The sequence below is a fragment of the Culex pipiens genome, chromosome 2 (assembly GCF_016801865.2).
Source record: "Culex pipiens pallens isolate TS chromosome 2, TS_CPP_V2, whole genome shotgun sequence".
Taxonomy (NCBI): domain Eukaryota; kingdom Metazoa; phylum Arthropoda; class Insecta; order Diptera; family Culicidae; genus Culex; species Culex pipiens.
In genome coordinates, this window is record NC_068938.1 from 51,852,188 (window position 1) to 51,874,443 (window position 22,256).

Sequence of the window (22,256 nt, forward strand, 5' to 3'; positions counted from 1 at the left end):
GGTTTGTGGTCAGGCAACATTTTAACAATATTTTCTTTAAAAGTATATTGTTTTTAAAACCATCTAGAGTTACAAAACTTCATTTAAACCAAGATATATTAATATTCTCACAAAATAAGCAAAATATGTATGAACGAAAACGAAAAGCAGTTGAAGTTGTTTTTTTTCAAATATCTGATAAATTCATTTAATAACGCTGAGCAATTATTTGAAAAAACAGAGATTTATAAAATATCTCAAACTGTTTTTAGTTTTCTGTAAAAAAAATAAATAAATAACAATCTTTCACGTTCTTATTGATTTTTTTAATAATATGGAAGAAATTTTCATGTGTTATGACATGATTTGAACGTCACATTGTTATATCCATAGTATGTTACAACCAAATTGTTTCGCTGAAAATTTAAATCAATTATCTGCAATTCGTAAAAAATATAGTAATGAACAATGTTATCAAATCTTTGTTCTAAGTTTACTATTCCACTGAAACCATCCGTGAAACAAAGGATAACAAATTTTCATAATTAGCAATATGAATTGTTTTCAAAAATACAGAACTTTGAGATAATGTTAGGTAATTATAAAATTATCGACGTCAACTTATTGTTTCAAAACTGCGTTAAGGTCAAAAATGCGCCTCGAAGAACAAATGCTTAAAACTTTTATTACGTTAAAAACTGTATGTTTATGTTTACAAATCATAGAAGGGTTTTAAATCTGTTTTAAAAAATAATAAATTTTGGGACAATGGATTGAAAAACTGTCGTGAAACTGATGATAATTTTTGCAAATTTGTGTCAGAAGCGTAACTGTTTTGTTGTATAAAGCATTTTTAGGCAGCTTTTGCTCATTTTTGTTAGAAAAATAGGCTTGAAATTTACGATTAGCGGGGATGGAATAATCGCCAAAAAAAATCATTTTTGCGTGCGAGCTCACTTCACTCGCGAAAGAGAGAGGAGGCGGATCGCGCAAAAGAAAATCGCTCGCAATTTTTTCATAAAAATCAATGTGCTGAGGATTTTTTTGTGAATTTCCTTATCAGCACCACACGCAGAAAAATATTTTGTAGAATCAGCCTGTACGAGGTTTGATTCAACAAAATTTTTGTTGAATATAATCAACGCCGATTTTGCGTTGAAACAAACCTTGATATTCTCAATTCCACAAAAATCTTTTGTTGTTTTGAAAAAATTTCTTTGACGTTTAGCGTATTCAACAAAAATCTTGATTTTCAAATCAACAAAACGTTTTGTTGATTCAAATATGCCTTATTTTTCTGCGTGCACTTAAAAATATTTATTTCACTTTGTTTACACACATTGACAAAATGCGACAGGTCATTTTTCGACGTGTGACGTTACACTTGCAAGTGTAGTAGTGAAAAAGATGTTCCGTCGAATAATCATGATGATGATGTTTTTAGATTCCTTTTACCGATCTTTCGTGAGCGAGAGAGGAGAGCCATGCTTCCTTCGCAGTTTTTCTCTTCATGAACGTCTATGAATTTTCTTTTGATGATGATTATTCCATCGCTGATGATTAGTTTTTACACATAATTTCAAGTAAGACTAATTTTGTTTGGAATTTGTATTTTAAATAAAAGCAATTGAATTCAAGTTCGATTACAACAATACATAATTTTTAAAATTTTGTTCACAGATTAAAATGTTGTTCCCTTTGTTTTACGCTAGAAATTGTATGGTAGAGTTTAAATATAAAACTGAATGATTATATCGGTCATTTTGAGATAACCTATTTATGAATATATTTTATTTAAAAAAGCTAGCAAGAGTTAACATATTTTCACTTCAGATAAGCGCCAGCCCCGTCGTACCTGTCAAAATTATAACAAATTCATTGCCCTGACGAGACAAAACCGCACGTTAAAGAAGCAAACTTCAAAGCATTCTTTCAAAAATACCTTCAAGAAACGCAAAAATGCAGACAATCAGCACCCTTTGTAGAGCTAAACAAAATAATTTACCGCCGCTAACAAGCTCATTTCCAGGTTTTTCTCAAAGACTCGGAAAAATTTCTCAAGTCCTAAAAATTCAAACAAACAAAAAAGAACCAAAATCAGCATCGCGTCTGAGGCTGCCGCCGAAATGCCGCTGAATCACGCTGACGAATCCTCATCTGCATTCAACCCAAACGCCAGCAGCCAGCAGATGGGGCGTAACGAGTCCCTAGCACTTTTGTTTTTCCTCCCGAGTTGTAGGTAATTAATTTGTTGTTCTCTGCCTGGTTGCTTTCTGCGAGCGAATTTGCCTCAACTTTTGAAGTGTTGAACTACAACGGGATTTGTGCGAGTTGTGGGAAGTTTTGTCCCTTTTCTCAACTAAGCTAAGAAAAAACATATGTTCGCCATGATTTTGGCCGTAAATCATGCCACCAGTTAAAACTGTCCCCCCAGATTCGCGCGCATTAATCATCTTAATTTAAATTTAAATGACGGCATTTAATCCAGTTTTGCGCCGTTACGCGTCGTGCACTTTCTGCGCGCCACAAACAAGCTCATCTTTATTTGTTTGAGCGCAAAACTTTCCGCAAACCCTGCCCGAGCCAAGAAATTGCAAATTTATGGCGACCACTTAGCCACAAAATTGCAAATTAAAATTTTTCCAATTAGATGAATAGTGTGCATCGTGGCCTTACTACTCGCCTCGTCCCGTCCCAGTCGGCCATAGTGCGAAGAATGTTAATTTTATTATTTATATAGAAATGAAACGCGATTATCGTCTCTTTCTCTCTCTCTCAAAGTTGGATCAGCTCTCGAGCTCAACTTCAGTCAACCGTTTTAACCGCGAGAGAGAGAGAGAGAGAGTGTGAGCAAGAGAGCTTGTGTGGAAAAACATTAAAATATTTTTATGCATCGCTCGGAAAGGAAAATTTGCCACTCGTCGTTTTTTTCACTGAGTTTTTTTTCGAGCGCACGATGGGGATGATGATGATATGGTAATAATTCATTTGCATGGTGTAATGATTTTGGGAAAGGATATGGAAGCCTGAAGAGGATCTCTTTTGACTTTGAGGATGTAATTTTTCATATTGAATATACATCAAAAAATAGATTCCTGACCAGAATATTAACAACCCAACGCAGTGAATATGAATAAAATGAGTGTTTATTCCGATCTTACAATGTTCTAAAAAGTTTGAAATCTAGTTATTTCATTGAAAGTTTAAATTTTTGCTATAGTATTTTGTCAACGAAAATTGCAAGGTTGCAAATTAGTTTTGTTGAAGAGATCAAAAAATCTTCCAAAAGTTTCATTTTTTAACATTGAAAATTAGACCAATAAAAGAATCCTCAAAAAGAATGTTTTCATCGTTTTGAATTCTTTGTGAGGCTGTATCTCAGAAACTCAATGCTCGATATGCAAAGTTCCAAAATGTAGGACATTTTCTCAGCCTTTTTTTTAATGTGGGTTCTTTTCTTCCAAAGAGAATTATCAAAATGCAAAAAAAAAAACGAAAATTTAATAAAACACGTTATTTTTGATTGAAAATTTGGTTTTGTTATACTTCATTAAAATATTTAAAAAATCATATTTATTAATTTAAGAATAATAAAAGAAATTATAATTTAAACATCATAAAACATAATAAATAAAAAATTTAATGATAAATTAACCTTATCAACAAGAATTACGAAAAAGGTAAAAGAAATCATGATTTCACAAGGTAAAAGATTACAACAGCACCGCTTCTCAAAATTCAAGGTGCAAATTCATATTTTTTTGATTATATCAAAATTTCAATGAAAACAGAAGTACAAACAACTTGTAAAAAGTTAAAAAGGGTTTTCCTTCGTTGATAATACATTTACAAATTGTATTAAAAATTATTATTATTTTTTGTATTCCCCCGAAAATTTGTGAATAAAATTAGTACATCAGAAAAAAAATTAAACTTTTTTATGTAACTTTTAATCACTTGGGATGTCAAAGTTTTTTTTTCTTTTATCAAATTTTGATTTTCTTAATTTCGACATTTACATCAATTTAATCACGCCTCAATTATTCTGTTATTTTGTTATCTAAAAAATTTCGATAGCATGGAATTTGATTTTTTGGCGACACTGCTAAAAAAAATTAACAAAATAGGTAAGTCACAAAGTGCTTGAAACAGTACTTTAGTCAAAATTTGTGAAAGTTTAATTTGAACAATTTGAGCTACAATTGCCAAATAGACTTAAAAAAAACATAGTTTAAAGTTGTACAAGTTTTTTTAGATGATTTTTAGTTATTTTTTTTAGCAAAGCATATTTTTTGCCCCTAATATTTTGGAATAATTCAAGAGTGGGGACAGAGCTTTCTCAAAATTAAGTTGTCTTTAGTTGAAATAGAAATAAAGTTACATAAATCCACATAATATTATATTCTGTTACAGATCTATTTTTTCTATATTTCCAAATCAATAACTACAAATTCAAATCAAATACCGTAAACCGGGGTGACTTTGATAGGATTTCTCCTGTCCCTTTTTCGTGACGTTGCAACGCAATAAAATGGTAAACTTACACTAGTTTCAAAAAAACTTAACTTAAGATTAGCTGCAAATCCATGACATTTCCGTTTAGTACATCTTAAAATCTACAAAATGCAAACAAAAGGATAATTTGTGGATTTTAATTCGCGGTAAACCAGGAATTTTTAGAAAAATGTTTTAAAACGCTGATTTTATCACTTATTGATGCATAACTTAACCAACCAACTGATCAATTTATGAAAACTATGATTTTTGAAGCTTCAAGTAGTCTAGAATCGATGAAAAATATCCAAAAAGTTCATAAAGGCTTTTCAAAATTTCATCCTATGGTGTACATTGCCGGAGAATGTGTCATTTGCATTTCATTGTTGTGTGGAAAGTTTTCAAACATGTATCGAGATTATTATTCCAGAAATGGATGTTGAGATTGGTTATTCTACCACTACATCTTTACTATTGACGCGTCGTTAATTACAGGTGTGATGTCGATTTTTTTTTGCGTGTTGACGTAGACTTTATTTATTTTTTTCTCACCATCACAACCGACAGCGACGTCCAATCGCCACAGTTTGTGTTTGTGCGTGCGGGGGTTTGTGTTGTAAAATGCCTGAAATAGTTTACACGGATAATTTAAACAACGGCAGCTCATTCATGAAATTAGCTGGCATCAAAAATCCACTTTCTCGCCCGCTTCGACGCCATGCCGAGATTGTTTTGGCCCACCGAAAAAAAGATAAAAAAAAATATCAGCACTCTCAACCCCAGAGTCCCAGATATTTTGACTATTTCATGCATCCGAGCAGTGCAAATATTTGAAATAACGATAACGTTCGCCGAAGCGCGCTGACAGTTGAACTCGCTCACGTCTCACTCACTTCCACTTCCTACCCGTGATCGCGAAAATTCCTTCCCTCACCCAACCGGCGGCGAGGACTATTTTTTCCGCGAGCGAGCAAATTTTTCACTTTCGTAATTGACCTTTTAAGAGCGACATTAAATTTAGCGGAAAAATTCGCTGAATAAATAAACAATTTCGAATGGGCTTTCGCGCCGAACATTCCGCTGAACTCACTACTGCCTCGAAATCCACTGTTGTGATGCGCGGAAAGTGCCTCGAGTTTTTTGGGCGGTTGACAGATTTGCAGGCGTCGACAAAATGGTTGGTTAAATGGACTCACTAGTCTCAGGGTAAGATTAATTTGTTTTCGAGTGACGCAAATGCGTCGCTAGGACGAACTTTGCTTTGTTAAGATGCATTTCTTGTGACCACAAATATGAAATGTTGTGTCTTCTCACATTTTTTTTTGTGGGTACTAAATGGTCGTTGTCACAACACAACAAACATAATTAGACCGAGAAACCTCTCATATTTGGCACAAATCTTAATTTGGCCCAAAGATTCGTATAAAGATGTGTTTTATTATAACCCTTCTGTAATCTTCTAATTTTATTTTTAAAGTAGATTTTTTCGTTGGACTAGTATACAATAGTCTTGATTTTTCAATAAAAGCAGGAGATAGATACGAGAATCACACGTCGTCGCCATCGTGCTAACTTGTCGTACGTGCATTTTGGGCCAAATTGAGTTAAGAACGCCATTTTGTGCAGCTCACAATGCCTCACCTTTTGACCTTCACAGATCCCCAAAATTCGATGTCAATCCTGAGATATTTAACAAAAACCGAAAAAACTCCGTGCATGTTTGTCACTTTACATATGAAAGTAGTTTCAATCTTGACGTGCTATCTTGTCACTCCATGAAAATTGATGTAAGTGCGACAAAAGGCCAAAGGGATTTCAGGCCAGGAAAGTCAGGATACGTTTGTCGCACGTACAAGCTAGACTACCGTAAACATTTGTAATTATAACTCGGGACTCCAGTAACCAACTTCAACCAAACTTTGGGACAATGCACAGAATGGTGATCCAAACAAAACGTGTTTGTTATTGTTTACATTGCGTGCTCTCGTTTTTGAATATTCAAGGTCAAACATTAAAACGCGTTTTTCTCGGAACGTCAAAATGGCGGGTGCGACATGATAGCACGACGACGTCGACGTGGTCTACGCTCATTACAACCTCTTCAATGTTCTACCATCTCGCATTTCTCCTCCCTTCAACTCCCTGCCAGTCTCGAAAACCCGATTGTTAATGTCACTTTTGGTTAAAACGTGCTATAATTTATTATTTCTGTACGCATTTTCATTAACTCGTTTATGTGACGCGGTCCTTTTGAGACCGCGTTGAAGCTGTTCCACAAGCAGCAGCTCTCCGTTGTCATGCCTACATGATGCGGATCTGTTGTGGCGTCGTACACGTAGAAGAACACGACTTCGGGACGGCTATTACGGGGCCGCGTGGAATTGGTGGCAGCAGCGACGGCCCGCGTGATTTATGACGACTTCCCACATTGTCACACCCCGAAGTGTGTTCCAGAACTCCGAGTGCGCAAGCTGGAGCGCGCTTTCGTTCACGGCTAGACGCGATTTCATTCAGGATGCAGGATTGCCGAATCTTGTGGGGAGTTTGCTCTGGGGCGGTTCCTCAAAGCGACACCTTCCACCGACTCTTCAATTAAACGCCCCACTATTTTGCAGAAAGCCCCCGTTCGGCAAACCGCAAAGCGGTTTGCACTTACGAATATATACATCATTAGCGTCATTATAATCGCATTTAATTAGAGCAAAAGTGCAATTTATATAAGGGCCGCCGCCGCCGCCGTTGCGCACGCAAATTGCTGAATGGGAATGATAATTAAAATATTAATTAGCATAAGCATAATTCAATGTGACACCCCACGATTCATCACTCGTGGCGACGGCAGTAACTGAACCCAGAGTAGGAGTTGGTACCCACACGGTGGTGACACCACCTTGACAAGCTGTGATCGTCTTCATTTGGTGTGGTGACACTTTCCGGGTCGGGGACAGCTGTGTGCTGTCAGTATCATCAGCCAAGTCGGCGGCAGGCAGAGGTTATGACGAGTTCTTGAAAGGTGACACGGTGGCAGAAGCAGCAGCAGCTCATTGGTTTGACATTTACAGGTTGATGTTTTGTGGGGTGTCAAAAACTTACAAATTGAGCAAGATCTTACGCTGATTTGTCGCTGACAGCAGCGTGGTGTTACTGGTTTGGTAACAAATTTGGGACAAATGAAGGAGTCACTTTACATTATTTATCAAGTTATTTGAATAACAAAATATTGAACTATTTCAAACTTAATTGCTATCAGGATGGATTTAAACGCAATGTGCTTTGGTTTGAATACCTTTAAAATTTGATGTGTAAAAAATCGAAATCTGTATCTTGCAATTGGACATTTTGATCGATTTGTCTTGAGCAAAGTTGTAGGTATTATGTTGGGCTTTTTGCTAAAATTAGGACTTTAACAAATTCTCTATCTTTAAAATAGAATTCTGGGGATCAAAAAGACAACTTTTGAGCCCTAGAAAAGTATCTATGGGCAAACATTTTGCCATCCAATTTATGTTTTTGGAAAATTTGCGATAAAAACTAATTCACAGCAAACATTTTATTTGCGTAATTTTATATGTAAATTGAATTTCTTATCAAAATGTTCATTTTTTTTTAAAGTGCATCTTTTTGGAAATATATAAAAAAAATGAATCTAGAAAAAAATAAATTCGCTGATCTCTTCAAAGGCATATTTTGAAAATTGTTAAGGCCGTTGCAAATATGTATTGAAGTTTAACATAAAAATTAAAATAAGAAGCCATGATTTTGAATGGCATTTTACCCCTGCCCAGTTGTATTGCAAAAAATAGTTTTCAAAATATCGAAGTACTGACGATTTTTTTTTTCAGTCGAAAAACAATTTTTTTTTTGCGTTACTTGCAGAATTTTACAAAATTCAAAATATTATTGGTCAATCCCAGACATGCTAAATATGATTTTAAAACGCAGGAAAATGAATTTCAATTTGTTTTCAGTTTTCTTCTGGGTAATTCTCCGCCAACTCACACAGCAGTTGCCCCGACCCCTCTTCGATTTGCGTTAAACTTTGTCCTAAGGGGTAACTTTTGTCCCTGATCATGAATCCGAGGTTCGTTTTTTGATATCTCATGACGGAGGGGCGGTACGACCCCTTCCATTTTTGAACATGCGAAAAAAGAGGTGTTTTTCAATATTTTGCTTATAAACTTTTTTTCGTAAAATCGCGATAACTCGTGATGTTTATAAGCAAACTCCTCATGTCTACATATCAAAATTTTTGTAATTGTCTGCTCTACAACTTTGTAGAACTTTGTTGCACTCTAAAAAAATACCCTGAAAAGTTAGAAAAAACACGAAATTTTAAAATGAAAAATTTTGTTCTAAATGAAAAAATGACCCTTCTGGGTCAATGTAGATTTGAAAAGTACATTAAATTTCCCATAAAATGACATGCTCCAAAATTTTTTACAGTCGAGTAACGGAAAATGGGAGAATTTTTAAAACTTTTTTAGTGTTTTTTTCGATGAAAAATACGTTTCTTAGGAATTCTGAGTACGCCATCAAATCGGGCGTCTAATCTTACATAAAAGTCCCAATGACACCAAATTTCTATCTCATCACCGTTTCAGGCTGCAAATTATTGAAAAACACCTCTTTTTTCGCATGTTCAAAAATGGAAGGGGTCGTACCGCCCCTCCGTCACGATATATCAAAAAACGAACCTCGGATTCGTGATCAGGGACAAAAGTTACCCCTTAGGACAAAGTTTCACGCAAATCGAAGAGGGGTCGGGGCAACTTTTCCCGATTTCGTGTGAGTTGGTAGAGAATTACCCTTCTATTTCCATTGAAATTTTGAAGTTTTTGAAAAAATGTTTTTTGCCTCCTGATTTTCGGACCGGTTTTGAAGGGGCTTTGAAAAATATTTGTAACGGCTTAAATCAAGACTAAAATTTCAAAAATGCAAAAAGAAATCATTGGTACCCCCCTTTTAAATGTTTTCAGAGCTAATTTAAATATGTGTTGTATTTTCTTCATTGCTCCATAAAATAATAACATATTTTTTTTTGAAATTTGTACACATTTTACGAAAATTCGGATTTTATTGAAAAATTGGCAATACTGACAAATCTGGAGTTTTTTTTTTAAAGATCCAATAAACCAAATTTCCAGTTTTTGCTTTTTGGGTGTTTTTGAAACCGCCTTGAGTCAGGGGTATCAAAAAACACCCAAAAAGCAAAAACTAAAAATTTGGTTTATAGGACCTTATAAAAAAAAAAAAAAAAACTCCAGAAATGAATTCTGACCTACTTGTTCAAAAAGTCATCACAAACATATCCGAAATATGTGAATTTTCATGATAAAGTTTTTAATTTGGGTGTCTGAAAAGTTGGATACCACAAATAGGTAATTTTTTAGAGTGTATTTTTTTCTAAAAAATCCTAAGCAATACGGACCAATTTGCCGAAGACTCCAAATCGATCAGAAAATTCCTTTCCAAGATTATCTATTTTTGCCTTCCTCACCTTACTGAGGAAAGGCCATAAAATCACTCGGAAAATGAACTTTTTAATTAGACCTCTTAGACCTACCTTCATTTGTACATATCGACTCAGAATCACCAGCTGAGCAAATGTCTGTGTGTTTGGCTGTAGGTAGACATGTGTACCAAATCAATGTCACTGGAATATCTCGTCACAGGCTCAACCGATTTTGGCCGGAATGGTTTTAATCGATCCTTCTTAACGTCCCCTAAGTTGCTATTTAAATTCATGCAGTTTTAACATGTATTTAAAAAGTTATGTTAAAAAAACTGATTCATATTAAATTAAAATTATGGTAAAAAGGGTGGTTTTTTCATGAAACCCTCACATGTTATATATTTTTAGAAAGCATATGAGAAGACCTTTTAGGTGGAGTAAGAATTTTCAAGATCTGACTTACCTATCTTAAATAACAAGCAGTTTAAAAAATAGCCTGAATTCACATAAACTCAACTGGTCGGGTCTGATCGCCACGAAAAAGCCGTGTAGAGGGATGCCATTTTCCTCAAAGGCCGTTTCTGTATAATCTTGACAAAAAGTCTGTAGGTAGTCTGTTTTTTTTACTCATCACTTATTTTTATTAGGACTTCTTAGGTGCTGCGAACGTTAGGAGAGATCCATAAACATGTGGACACTTTAGGGGGATTGAAATCACTATAAATGAGAGGAAGGCACCAACCACCTTAAGGTGGATTAAGTAACGTTTTTACATATAATTTTGAAAGAATATCTGTAGGGTTAGTGAATTACACGCGGACATCCTAAAATTCGTGAAATTCCACAATTTCCGCGAAATCCTGTGAAATTTTATGTTTGCTTAAATCAGTTATTTTCATTGAAAAAAAATATAGAATTGTATTTCGATTACTTTAGCAATTACAATTAAATTTGGCATTTTAAAGCATTTTCCAAACTATGAGCTTTGGGACCACAGATTGGATACATAGTATATATTCAATCTGTAGTCCCAAAGCTCATAATTAGTATTAGTAGAATTCCGGGATTTTTTAGAAGACTTCATTGATATGTTGTGTTTTTTTCAGTGTAGTTTGTTACTTGAAAAGTATAGAAAGCATTTTAGTATAATTTTTGCTTCAAGTAAATCCTTAAATTCGGTTTTTTGTATCTTCGAAATGTTTTGTAACAATAAAAGTACCGTAAATTGGGGTCAATCGGGACACATGGGGCGAATTGTGACAGCAGTTTTAACCATGTTGGAGCACAATATTTTGATTTTTCAGGTTGGTTTCGGTTAGAACAGACTCAGACCAACAAAATGTGTACATCCGTTTCCAAATTTAATAGCTTTAAGTGCTCTTCAGAGTCGTTTTGAAAGCTTCCCGCCTCCACAGCCCCAACCAAAACTACAACTCACTTCTCCGATATACATAGTTCTTCCCAGAAATTACTCTGCTGCCCATTTGACCAAACCCTTCAGTACCATTTAAAATTACGGCGATCCTTTTTTTTGTTGGTCCCAGAACTGTTTGCCCTTTTGCCGAACTCATTTCCCTGTGCAACCGGGCATTTACTCTTGCTGGCACAGTCTTTTTCCACCTTCTTTTCATTGGCAGCATAAATCTTCAGTATTCTTCCAAGTTTTCGCCCGCTCTCTCTCTCTCCGCTGTGTGAAGCAGAAGCCTGCGGAATCCGTTCCGTTCGATTGGGATTCCTCGTTCGATTACTACCATAAAATGTCGCGATTTTTGTTTGTTTGTTATGTTTCGTCCCTTTCCCAGTTGTTCCGCGAATCTTGCGCAGGGAAATCTCCGATCGGTTCCACTTATTTGCCGCGAAAAGGTCTCACTTTTTGCGAGAGTGTGTGCGGAGGACTTTGTTGCCGTCTCCCACAAGACTTGGCTTCAACTTCGGCGGTACCCTTTGACGTTTTGGTCGTACTCCCCGGTTTCGCGCTTGAAGGGGAAACTCGATGGAGAACGATTTGGACGTAGTAAATCACAAATCGAGATTATTGCGCTGAACAAGCAAAGTCGTTGTCAGGTATTCTCCCATGAGCTGTACGGATTAAGCGGCGGAGATGGACTATCGCAGACGGGGTCCGGTCCCCGGGTCCGTTTAGTGTTGTGAAATAATTTGTTCACAGGGACGAGCGATCGATCGGCGTGATGGTGTGAGAAAGAAGTTGAGTCGTTGCAGGCTTGCAAGCTGAGGCTTGCGGGGATACCTGGGGTGTAGAGAGACGACGGTTGAAGATTTCTGCAAGGTCGTTAGCGGATTTGTGGCTTGAGCGTTTTTGGTTCTTCTTGGTGGTGGTTGTTGGCGAAAATTGTGCCCTTTGTATTTACTCGTGGGAAAATTTTGCTCCGTGTGATGGGACCAAAATGGCCGCAGCTGCGAGGGGTTGTTTGTTTTAGTAAGTGGCAAAAATTGGGATCTGGAACTAAATCCAACCATGCGGTAAAATCCTCCGCCAATGGATAATGAGATTCAAACCTTACTCTTAGGATGAGAGTCCTACGCAAGGATGACGAAATGATCTTGTCAACGGCTGACAGCAGAACTGTCAACGGATGCTCACGGATGTAGCATCACTTCATGCTTCAACACCACGAATTTGCAAACTTCGAGGAAAATTCCCTCAACACGGATAAAACAAACATCTTCTCGGAAGCAGTCAACCACCGCGAGGATCGTTAATATAATGGACAATTTCCCACCACGGGGGCACCTTTACGACCACGGAACGACGACTCCCGGTCACCGTCGCCGTCTTCGATCGTGGCGCACTAATTTGTAGCTCAATAAATCATTTCCCGCGGCGGCTGCGTCGACATCATAAATAATAATACGTTTCGGTTTGGGGACCCCTTTATCTCCTCGGATCATCACCGTCATCATCGTCGTTGTCTTTCGGGAACCCCTTTTTCCAAACCCCTCCAAATTGGTGTCATCCACAACAAAACGGTCCTCTTAACCAGGAAAATCAATAAATAATTGACTGCGGCCAGGTTTAGAACGCGCCAGGGATCAACTCCTCTTCACGGTTAGACAAAAAGGCAATCGCTGGCTCACTCTTTGGGCGACCTTCTTACCCCGAAAAAGTGCGTTTCCTCGACGAAATACATATTTATGCTGCGCCGTTGCATTCTGGGGGTATAAATAGAGACAACTTTTAAAAATAAAACCACCACACTATAAAGATGTCAAATAAAACAAAAAAATGCGTGAGCACACCCCGTGTCGTTCGGGTTGGCCCGCGGAAGACGGGTTAAGAAGCCAAGGGGGCCGCGATGTTCTGGAATAATGCAACATAACATTGTGACGGAACACGACCACTGAAGTTGTTGTCTGACGATCTCTGGTGGCTGTTGCAGCTGTGAGGCAGCTCTCCTGTTGTTGACATTCGATGAGTTTGGATGATTTTTGTGTTTTTAAGAATTCTCCATTAGGCTTGAAATTTTTTATAAATTCTATATAAATATTGATATCCTAAGAACAGTGGTGCCAGATCTTCAAACGTTATGTCATATCCAAAAAGTTCTTAACATATCCAACGATGTACCAAAATGGCGATCTGGAAGTAGTTTTCAACTAAAATATAACAATTCACAAATTTGTTTTAAATCGTGAGATCTCACAGCAGTGTTGCCAGATCTTTAATATAGCCAGTTTCTTTTGAAAAAAATTAAGAAATTTTCTTTCATGACACATTTTAAACGTAAGATTACAACTCTGCCATCCCTAGTTTCATCACTGGTCTTTCAAAGAAGATAACTTCACTTCCGACTAAACCAAACATGGGGGGGAGCCGTTTTATGTATTTTGTGATTTATTTTTACAGCCATCGGGTTAAGAAGCCATAAACAGCTAATTACCCAGTAGGGTTACACACTCGTGCCAAAAACATCATCATCATCGCGTTTAAACTGAAATTGCCCCTTTTATTGGGCATCAACACCACACATGAGTCCCCCACTTACCTTTGTTATTTTTATCGCTAAAATTTAACGCCCTAGAAAAGTGCTCGTCCACCACGCTGGCCGAATCGCCCGAATAGTGGGTAAACACTACACACGTGGCCGACACGTACTGGGCCCGCCCACTGCCGGAAGCCTCGCCGCTGGGACCGCCACCGCCGCTTCCCGTTCCGGGTAGGCCACCGCCGCCGCCGCCTCCTCCGCTTGGGCCGGCCCCACTCGTGTCCTGATGCAGGTTGTTGGGGGAGTCCGGGCCCGACGAGCAGGAGCTGTCGTTGTGGTGGTGGTGCGCTCCCGGGATCGTGCCTGCAAAAGTGGAAAGTTAATTAATTGGGGGTGGATTTTTTTTTGTATTGATATTGGGTGCATTCCATGTGGAATGGAAATTATGGAGTTATGCTCGTGGAGCACATGTTTAATCAGATGTATTATGCTTGGTAGTATTCAATCAATTAAAGAATAAATTGAAGCACACTTATATAGTTCTGATTTGGGTAGAAACTTTAAACATTTATAAATGTTTAATAGCATTTAACAAACATCACATTTTCCAATTTCACGTGTATAACGTGTTAAAGAATGTTTGTCAAGTTTAAATGTTTAATGTTTTAATGTTAAAACGATTCTAAATCAATTCAAGTTGGTGTCATTTGTGACGAAATTTTGGTGAACACGCACAAAAATTGCATTTATAAAGAAAGTATCCTGGATTAACCTATGTCTGTTCCAGATGTAGACAGAATAAGCAAGATTTCTTATTTTTGCCGATTTTGAAGAATAATTCTTAAATAATTAAAATGTTTATGTTTTTATAAACTTAATTTTTTAAAAGGGCAACTCAAGTTAAACAGAACATGAAAATGGATTGTTACCGTCCACCCCTCCCTCAACCGTCACTGAAAAAATTTAGCTTGCCAGATTTTTCCGATTTTCATTTTTTTTCCTGCTAACCCTGATTTTGCGGTTGAGCCCAACCCGTGTATGTGGACTGGAAATTGCAAATGTTGAAAAAAATACAACCATAAATAGAAATTACTTTGACAAAAAGAGCAAAATAACAATTTTTGTAGGAAAAAGAGACCTTCTGGAGAAACGAAACGGCCTACTTTTCCCTACCAAAAATAACACAATGAAAAATTAATACCTTTGAATACCAGAACTGAAAAGTTCAAATTTTCAGCACTGAAATGGGTGCTGAAAAGTTGAACTTTTCAATACTAGTATCGAAAGGTAACATATTTCGATATTTTTTCGTTTTGCGCGGTAAATTTACGAAACACATGGATGTTTGAAATGAAATTCCATTCAAGAGGGTTTTTTTCGGAATTGCAAAAAAAAAATTGTAAGCAATTACGTATTTAATTCACACTCTTCATTTTGCGAAAAATCTAAAACCTATCAAAGTAACCCCGGCTATCAATGTCACCCCGGTACGATACTTCAAAATTTCAACGTAAATAGAACTGAAGTTAAAGTGTAACAGTAGTTTATGCAACAAGTTGCAAAACTTGATTTCAGCGCGAGTCGTACATTTATCCAACGAGGTTTACCGAGTTGGATAAATATGACGAGTGCTGATAAAATCAAGTTTTGCAACTTGTTGCATAAACTACTATTACACATTAACTTCAGTTCTATTTACGTTGAAATTTTGAAGTATCGTACCGGGGTGACATTGATAGCCGGGGTTACTTTGATAGGTTTTAGATTCAAGCTTATCAAGTCACTCCGGTTTACGGTACTCTGAAAAAAATTGTCCCACCTCTGACTTTTGAAATATTTTTTTTAAGTGTTGAAAACGACAAAAACTTAAACCAATATTGGAAACGGCCAAATATGACTTACTAAAATTTAGAATACTTTTTTCATGAAAAATTATCCCAATGCAAATTATTGTCATTTTTTGTCTCCCCTTTAAAACGTTTTTGGGCAAAATAACATTACGGCAAAATTGTTCATTCCACTAAAAAGATGATTTCCAATCACTCCTGAAAGTTTCATGAAGATATTTCAAAATTCAAATGAGTAACAGACGATTTAATTTTGAATTTTTTTTAACCCGTTTGGTCGAAGCAGTGTTGAGATACACAGCAAATAAAGTCACAGCAAAAAATCCGATGTTAAAATCGCATGCAAAAGCATGCACATCACCTTCGTCAAAATAAACACTTAATATTACACTGCATGTACAAATTTTGCAAACACAAAAAAAAGATGCAACCAACGGGATTCAAACTCAGCACAGCACCTGCAGTATGGACTGGCACCTTAGCCCACTCGGCCGTCAGACCAATGAAAAGCTACAAGGATAAACGCATATATGAGCTTGACATTTCGGTCAAGTAGGTTTCCCATACTGATGGGCTACATACTTCGGAATGTAATATTACACAGAATTTCATAAAATAATGCAAAATTTATTTTACACCCAGGCCTTTTACACGCAGCTGGATTACTACTTTATTTGCTGTGTAGTAATCCAGCTAACACAAACGCAGCCAGTCCGATGAAAGCAAGCTGGAAAGTCTTGTGATTAGATTACGCCCCAAGTACATTTCTTGTCATTATTAATAATTGCAGTACATCCGAGATTACCCGAAAATGTATTGCAAAAATTGAAGCGGCCAGCCCTACTGCATTGTGTTTACCGCAGAGAGGATTCTGAGAACGTCGAATTTAAAAAAATAAACAACACTTCAACGTTACAGATTCATAAACAAAGAGTTACCGCATTTGCTTACAGGATTCCTTTCCGTCCCGAGCAGACGGTAATAACTTGGGAATAACATTTTTTGATATTTGAAAATACTAGGCCAATAACATTTTATGTTATTTATAACAAGATTTGTTATTCGCCGTTATGATTTTTTTTATTGGATTGTTTTTGAAATAACAGACAAATAACATTTTAAATTATTCTTCGAACAAATCTTCGTTATTATTTTTTGTTATTTTAACAACTAATCCGATCATCCCAATAACAGTTGGAGGTATTCTTCCATAACAAAAAATGTTATTCCCAAGTTGTTCTGGCTTTCAATCAATATCAGACCAATAACAAATTTTGTTATGATAACATAAACTGTTATTGAACTCTTATGCAAAAATGGATTTTGCAAGAATATTCCATGACACTTTCTGTTATTTTAACAGTATTTGTTATTGAAATGGCATGAATTTAGTTATTACCGTCTGTTCGGGGTGATGTATAATGTTTATTGTGCATTTTTGATACAAATAAGACAATCAAATCTTTTTACAGATTTTGAAATTTAATTCAAAATTTTGAAGCAATTTTTTAATCATTCGTATTCAATATTGTTATAAATTTGACTAAACATTTGAAATTTGTGTGCATTATTTTAATTTAATTTCTAAATTTTGCTGAAATACCATCCATATCCTAAAGATGTAGAAATTGTAGTATAACAGCAGCAATTTTTAAGCTAATCAAAAAAAACTTGAAGAAAAATTGGTTGAAACTACAAAATAATTTTTAAAATCCGCAAAAGTTTTCTTGGAAAATGTTAAAAATCTATTTGCAAATAAACAGAAACTTCAGAATAAACCACCAAACTAAAGACAAAAACTCAAAAAATCTACGGTAACCTTTCAACATAATTATGTATTTTTTTTTTAATATTAATAATAAATGGTTTCCAGACAGCGCTGTCTTATCCCTCCACAGCACATTAAATTAATTTAATAACGATTAAACAATGTTCATTTGACTGCTAACAACATCGTTTATTATTTCCACTTCAAGCTTAAAGGCTGAACAAACAACTCGAAAAAAAACACGCAGAACTTAGCCACCGGGAATTATCATCGTCATCCCTCAACGGTAGCGCCATAAATTATGTCCCCGTGTCATCATTATCTTTGGTGCAGCTCACATTTGAATTGCAGAGTTGCATCGGCGAGGAGGTCCAAGAGCCCGCAGTACAGATGTTTTATCGACCCCACCGTCTCGTCGGAAGCCGTTCAAGATAAACGAGGGGTTAATAATTTAAACATTTATGAGCTTCCGAGCGCGCGCCCGCGATGACCATGCGATGAAAGGGTTTTTTTTTCGTCTTGTTTCGTTTAGCAAAGGTGGCTACATGAATCGAGAACATGCTGACATCTTTGTGCACCTGCGGCGATGACTTTTGTTCATTGTGTGTTTTGACAGTTGAAATTGAATTATTATTGCTTTATTGATTTGGAATAATATTTGGATCACTCAAAATTTGGTGGCTCACAGACAATAAGACTTCATTTGAACTATTAAAAATTACTTTTAAAAAAATGTCAAAAAGTTCTCACCTTCGTTGTCACTCCGGACGGTGCTGATGTCTTCCTCTTTGGTAATGTGCCTCTGGAGCGCGCCCAGCGGTATCGTTGGTATCGTGGTGTTGGAGGTGGACGAGGCCGCCGTCAGGGCCTGGGACTGGGACTGAGCTACGGCGGAGGCCACCGCTGCCGCCGAGGCTACGTTCGACGATATCGAGGGTGGCAAAAGGGGGCTGCAGGGCGAGTGGGAACCGGCGGAGGTGCTGGAGGACGCCGCCAGCGGGACGCCCGAGGAAGAGTACAGGTCCTGGTTGAACTGTGTGAGAAGAAGGGGATGAAAGTTGTTTAATTAGATCAGGAGTTTCAAAACTAGGTTTGCTTAAAATCAGTTTAAGTTACTTGTTCATGTGAACTGTAAATTTTCCAGATAATATAGTTGTTTTATTAACATTCAAGATCGCATAATAGCATTCCTTACTAGAAATGCCACACTTGTCATAAAGACCCGGACTATGTGTAAAAATTAACTAACAACTATTCCGGAACCCTTTCAAGCATCCAATCAAGCACACACACACATGACAATAATTGAGAGCACAGTGAACATTTCAATCTTGCTCGCTCGCAATTGTTCGAATTGCCCTCAATACAAGAGACAGAGCAAGGCTTCATAAAATTCATCAAAATTCTTGCATCAATTAGTGGCACGTCAGACGCGCTTCTGGTCGGTAATAAGCGAATTCAAATTCCACTACATACAACAGAAATTCTCATCTTAGTGCATCTATTCCTGGCACAACCACACACACACATAGATCCTGAAAACGATCCATCTTGGTTGTGCTCACGAGACTGATTAGAATTCCTCGAATCGTGGCCCCCTCCTAACTGACCGGTGATTAATACATTGTTAGCTACGAGAGAGCGAGCGCACGTTCGGAAGATGCTGCGTCGATTGGTATCGATCGTCGAGTGTGCGTGTGCGAGATGAGTTCGAGAGCGCGCGAGGTTGAAATGTTGGTGCTCGAGCTGAAGCAGCGTTGCTCCACATAAACGACCAAATCGAGCCAACTTTGTGTCCGAGCGATTTTAGCTCGTGCTCGCGCTTTGCCCCCTTCCGTGGTGCGTGCACCCCTTTATCGGCGTAATTCATCAAAACAACACACTCGGACTCGATGAACTCCCGTGGTGAGGAAACTGGCAGTGGTTCTAAAACTGTATATTAAATTTCAGTTAGGGGAAATTCTCGTAAGTTTGGCAGGTTAAGCACTCACTCCTAACTCCATCCAATTAGCTGATATTCACTATTTAAACAACTAATTTTGCAAAACTTTTGATCGAAACTTGCTTGCTTACTTCTGATTGAGCTAGTTATCACTCGATTTCAGTTGAAACGCTTTTATTGAAATTCCTTCAATTATAAATCGGTGTCAGGCATTAAATTTCACACCAACTAAAGAAATATACAATGAAAATGAATAAGCTTCGTGATTGTTTGCGCTAAAAATGCTATTTTCACGGAGACATAAAATTTCATGGAAATTTCACGGATCGTGTGTTCTACAGCCACTTAGTAAAAAAAAGCATTTTAGTAAATTTAATTATAGTTTTACGGAGAACATCAAATCAACTCATTCATTTCATCATCATCAAGAGAAAAAATCCTCGCTCGCGCACGAAAAATCGGTAAAAAGAATTAAAAAAAACCATCATCTTAATTATTCGGCGGAACATCTATTTCACTACTACACTTGCAATTGTAATGTCACACGTCGAAAAATGATCTATCACATTTTGTAGATGGGCAATGTGTGTGAATAAAGTGAAATAAATATTTTTGAGTGGTGCTGACAAGGAAATTTACAAAAAATCATCAGCAAATTTTGTTGGAGAATTTGGGGAGCGATTTTCTTTTGCGCGAATTGCCTCCTCTCTCTTTCACGGTGAAGAAAGTTCGCAAGCGAAATTGATTTTTTCGCGATTATTCCATCCCTGTCCACGAGACTAAGGGAAAATAAAATAATTCAGAGGGGCTGATTTTTGAGATTAATTAATATTTTTGAGCACAAATATAGTATTCATCTTTTTTTTTTCTAGAATTATATCATAAAAATGAAATGGTATTCAAATTGATATTCCAAGTAATATACCTAATATATAAAACACTGTCATTAGTTATCAAAAAAAAAAAAGATGACGAAAAGAAATTTCACTAACATTAAAAAAAAAAAATATGTGAATCCAATGGTCTTAAAAGTGACAATGAATGCAGGGAAGTGCATTTGTTTTCAGTTGATTGCACTTTCATTTTCACTTATTATTTCAAAGTAATCAGAAAAGCATATTTGTCTAAACTTGTCTAAACTTAATAAAAAATCTAAAAGAAAATATTCTAATAGGAAAAAAGTATCCATTAATCATTTTTTACAGTTACATGGTACTGAGAAAAAGAACAGAATATCTATGGAGGCTTACAAAAATTTGGTTGTGTTGTGCTAATCTGTGGTTCGAAATCTTAATTTTTTTAAAAAGCATCGAAATAAATTTTTAAATTAGGGACCATCCATAAACCACGTGGACAATTTAGGAGGGGGGGGGGGGGTATGGCGATTGTCCACGATCCATACAAAAATGTTTTTTTTTGTATGGACAATTGTCCACGAGGGGGGGGGGTAACAGATTCCCAAAAAAGTGTCCACGTGGTTTATGGATGGTCCCTTATAAAAAAACGTTCGAATAAGAATAGTACAATGTTTTCAAGCGATTTTACTCATTTTTTTAAATTTTCATTTATTTATCTTTATTTTTGGCATACTTATTTTTACGTTTTTCAATTGAAAACTAATTAAAATTACACTTAAAACGTTTGTGGATAAAATATTTGTAAAATATGTTTTTTATGCATTGATTTCCAAAAATCCTTCAACTTCACGGAAATTATGGAATTTCACCAATTTCACGCTGTCCGCGAAATCGTGAACATTTACTAACCCTAGAAATGAAATACGTTCAGGAAAGGTGTGGTTATTGCAACGGGATTATCAAAATTGACAATTTTATTATCAATTCTGAAACATATCAGAATGTGATATAGATATTAAATTTTTGTTGAGCATCAACACCTGAAATATCGAATTCTGATATGCAATGTTTATTTCTTCGAAACCCAGGTCTTCTCATAATCTGTAACTCCAATATCAAACTCTTAAACTAGAGCAAAACTGCGTTAAAGCTGATCGATCGATGGGTAGAAAATTGAACCCTTCCTCCGCTCTTGCAGGCTTCCATTTTTGCCAGCATCTCTCTCCGATGATGGCCGACGACCTGTGGTGCAATGTTGCGCATTCTCCCGAAACGGGGGTGTACAAACTACTCCTCTTTAAAAGCAAGTTGGGTGGTATCATCCCCCAACCTCCCCCTCCTTCCTCTTTTGACTCAACTATGCGAGCAACTATTTACGTCTTCGTCGTCGTTTGCTGGCAAGTGATTTAACCCGAAAAGGGATCCGCCGCGCGAACAGTCCTTTGCAAGTCTAGCAACACACACACACACTGAAACCACATTATCAACAGCAACAACGACAACAACATTGAGAGCAAAAGCAACATCAGTCAATGTCCCGTCGCGCGACGGATTCCGCGGCAGCAGCCAAGCCGCGCGAGTCACAGCCAGACTCAAGTATGTGTTGCGGAATGCGATTCATAAGATGCTTGAGGTGTACTCTGCGTGTGTGTGTCTCTTTTGAAATAAGTTGAATTATTTTAATAAGTATTACCCCCGGCCATTTATCTCGCACGTAAGTGTTTGACTATTTTGTGCGAGGTGTGAAGAATTCAGCACTTTTTTTTTTCATTCTTCCTCTAAACTGTAATCGGAAATAATATTGTGTAATTGAACAAGCAGCGCAACAGGGGTTGGAAAATAATGAGCTTTTCCTAGGACAACGTCAATTGACGACGGGTGCTCTATCTGAGATGCGGCCATTATGTTGTCTATCCACACTGGAAACGGAGAATGCGCAGTGCTCATGGACATCCTCTGTCCTTAAATTGATG

At 36.9% G+C, this 22,256-nt stretch overlaps 1 protein-coding gene across 1 annotated transcript in view; it reads right to left on the minus strand.

Moving 5' to 3' along the window:
- The window catches only part of LOC120427335 (protein vestigial), a 66,263-nt gene that overhangs the window by 21,339 nt on the left and 22,668 nt on the right, over window positions 1–22,256 (minus strand). Inside the window, exons 2-3 of the mRNA XM_039592186.2 lie at window positions 18,235–18,517; window positions 13,930–14,232 (exon numbers count right to left, since the gene is read on the minus strand). Of these exons, the coding sequence (XP_039448120.1) occupies window positions 13,930–14,232; window positions 18,235–18,517 (586 nt within the window). The remainder of the gene's footprint in view (window positions 1–13,929; window positions 14,233–18,234; window positions 18,518–22,256) is intronic.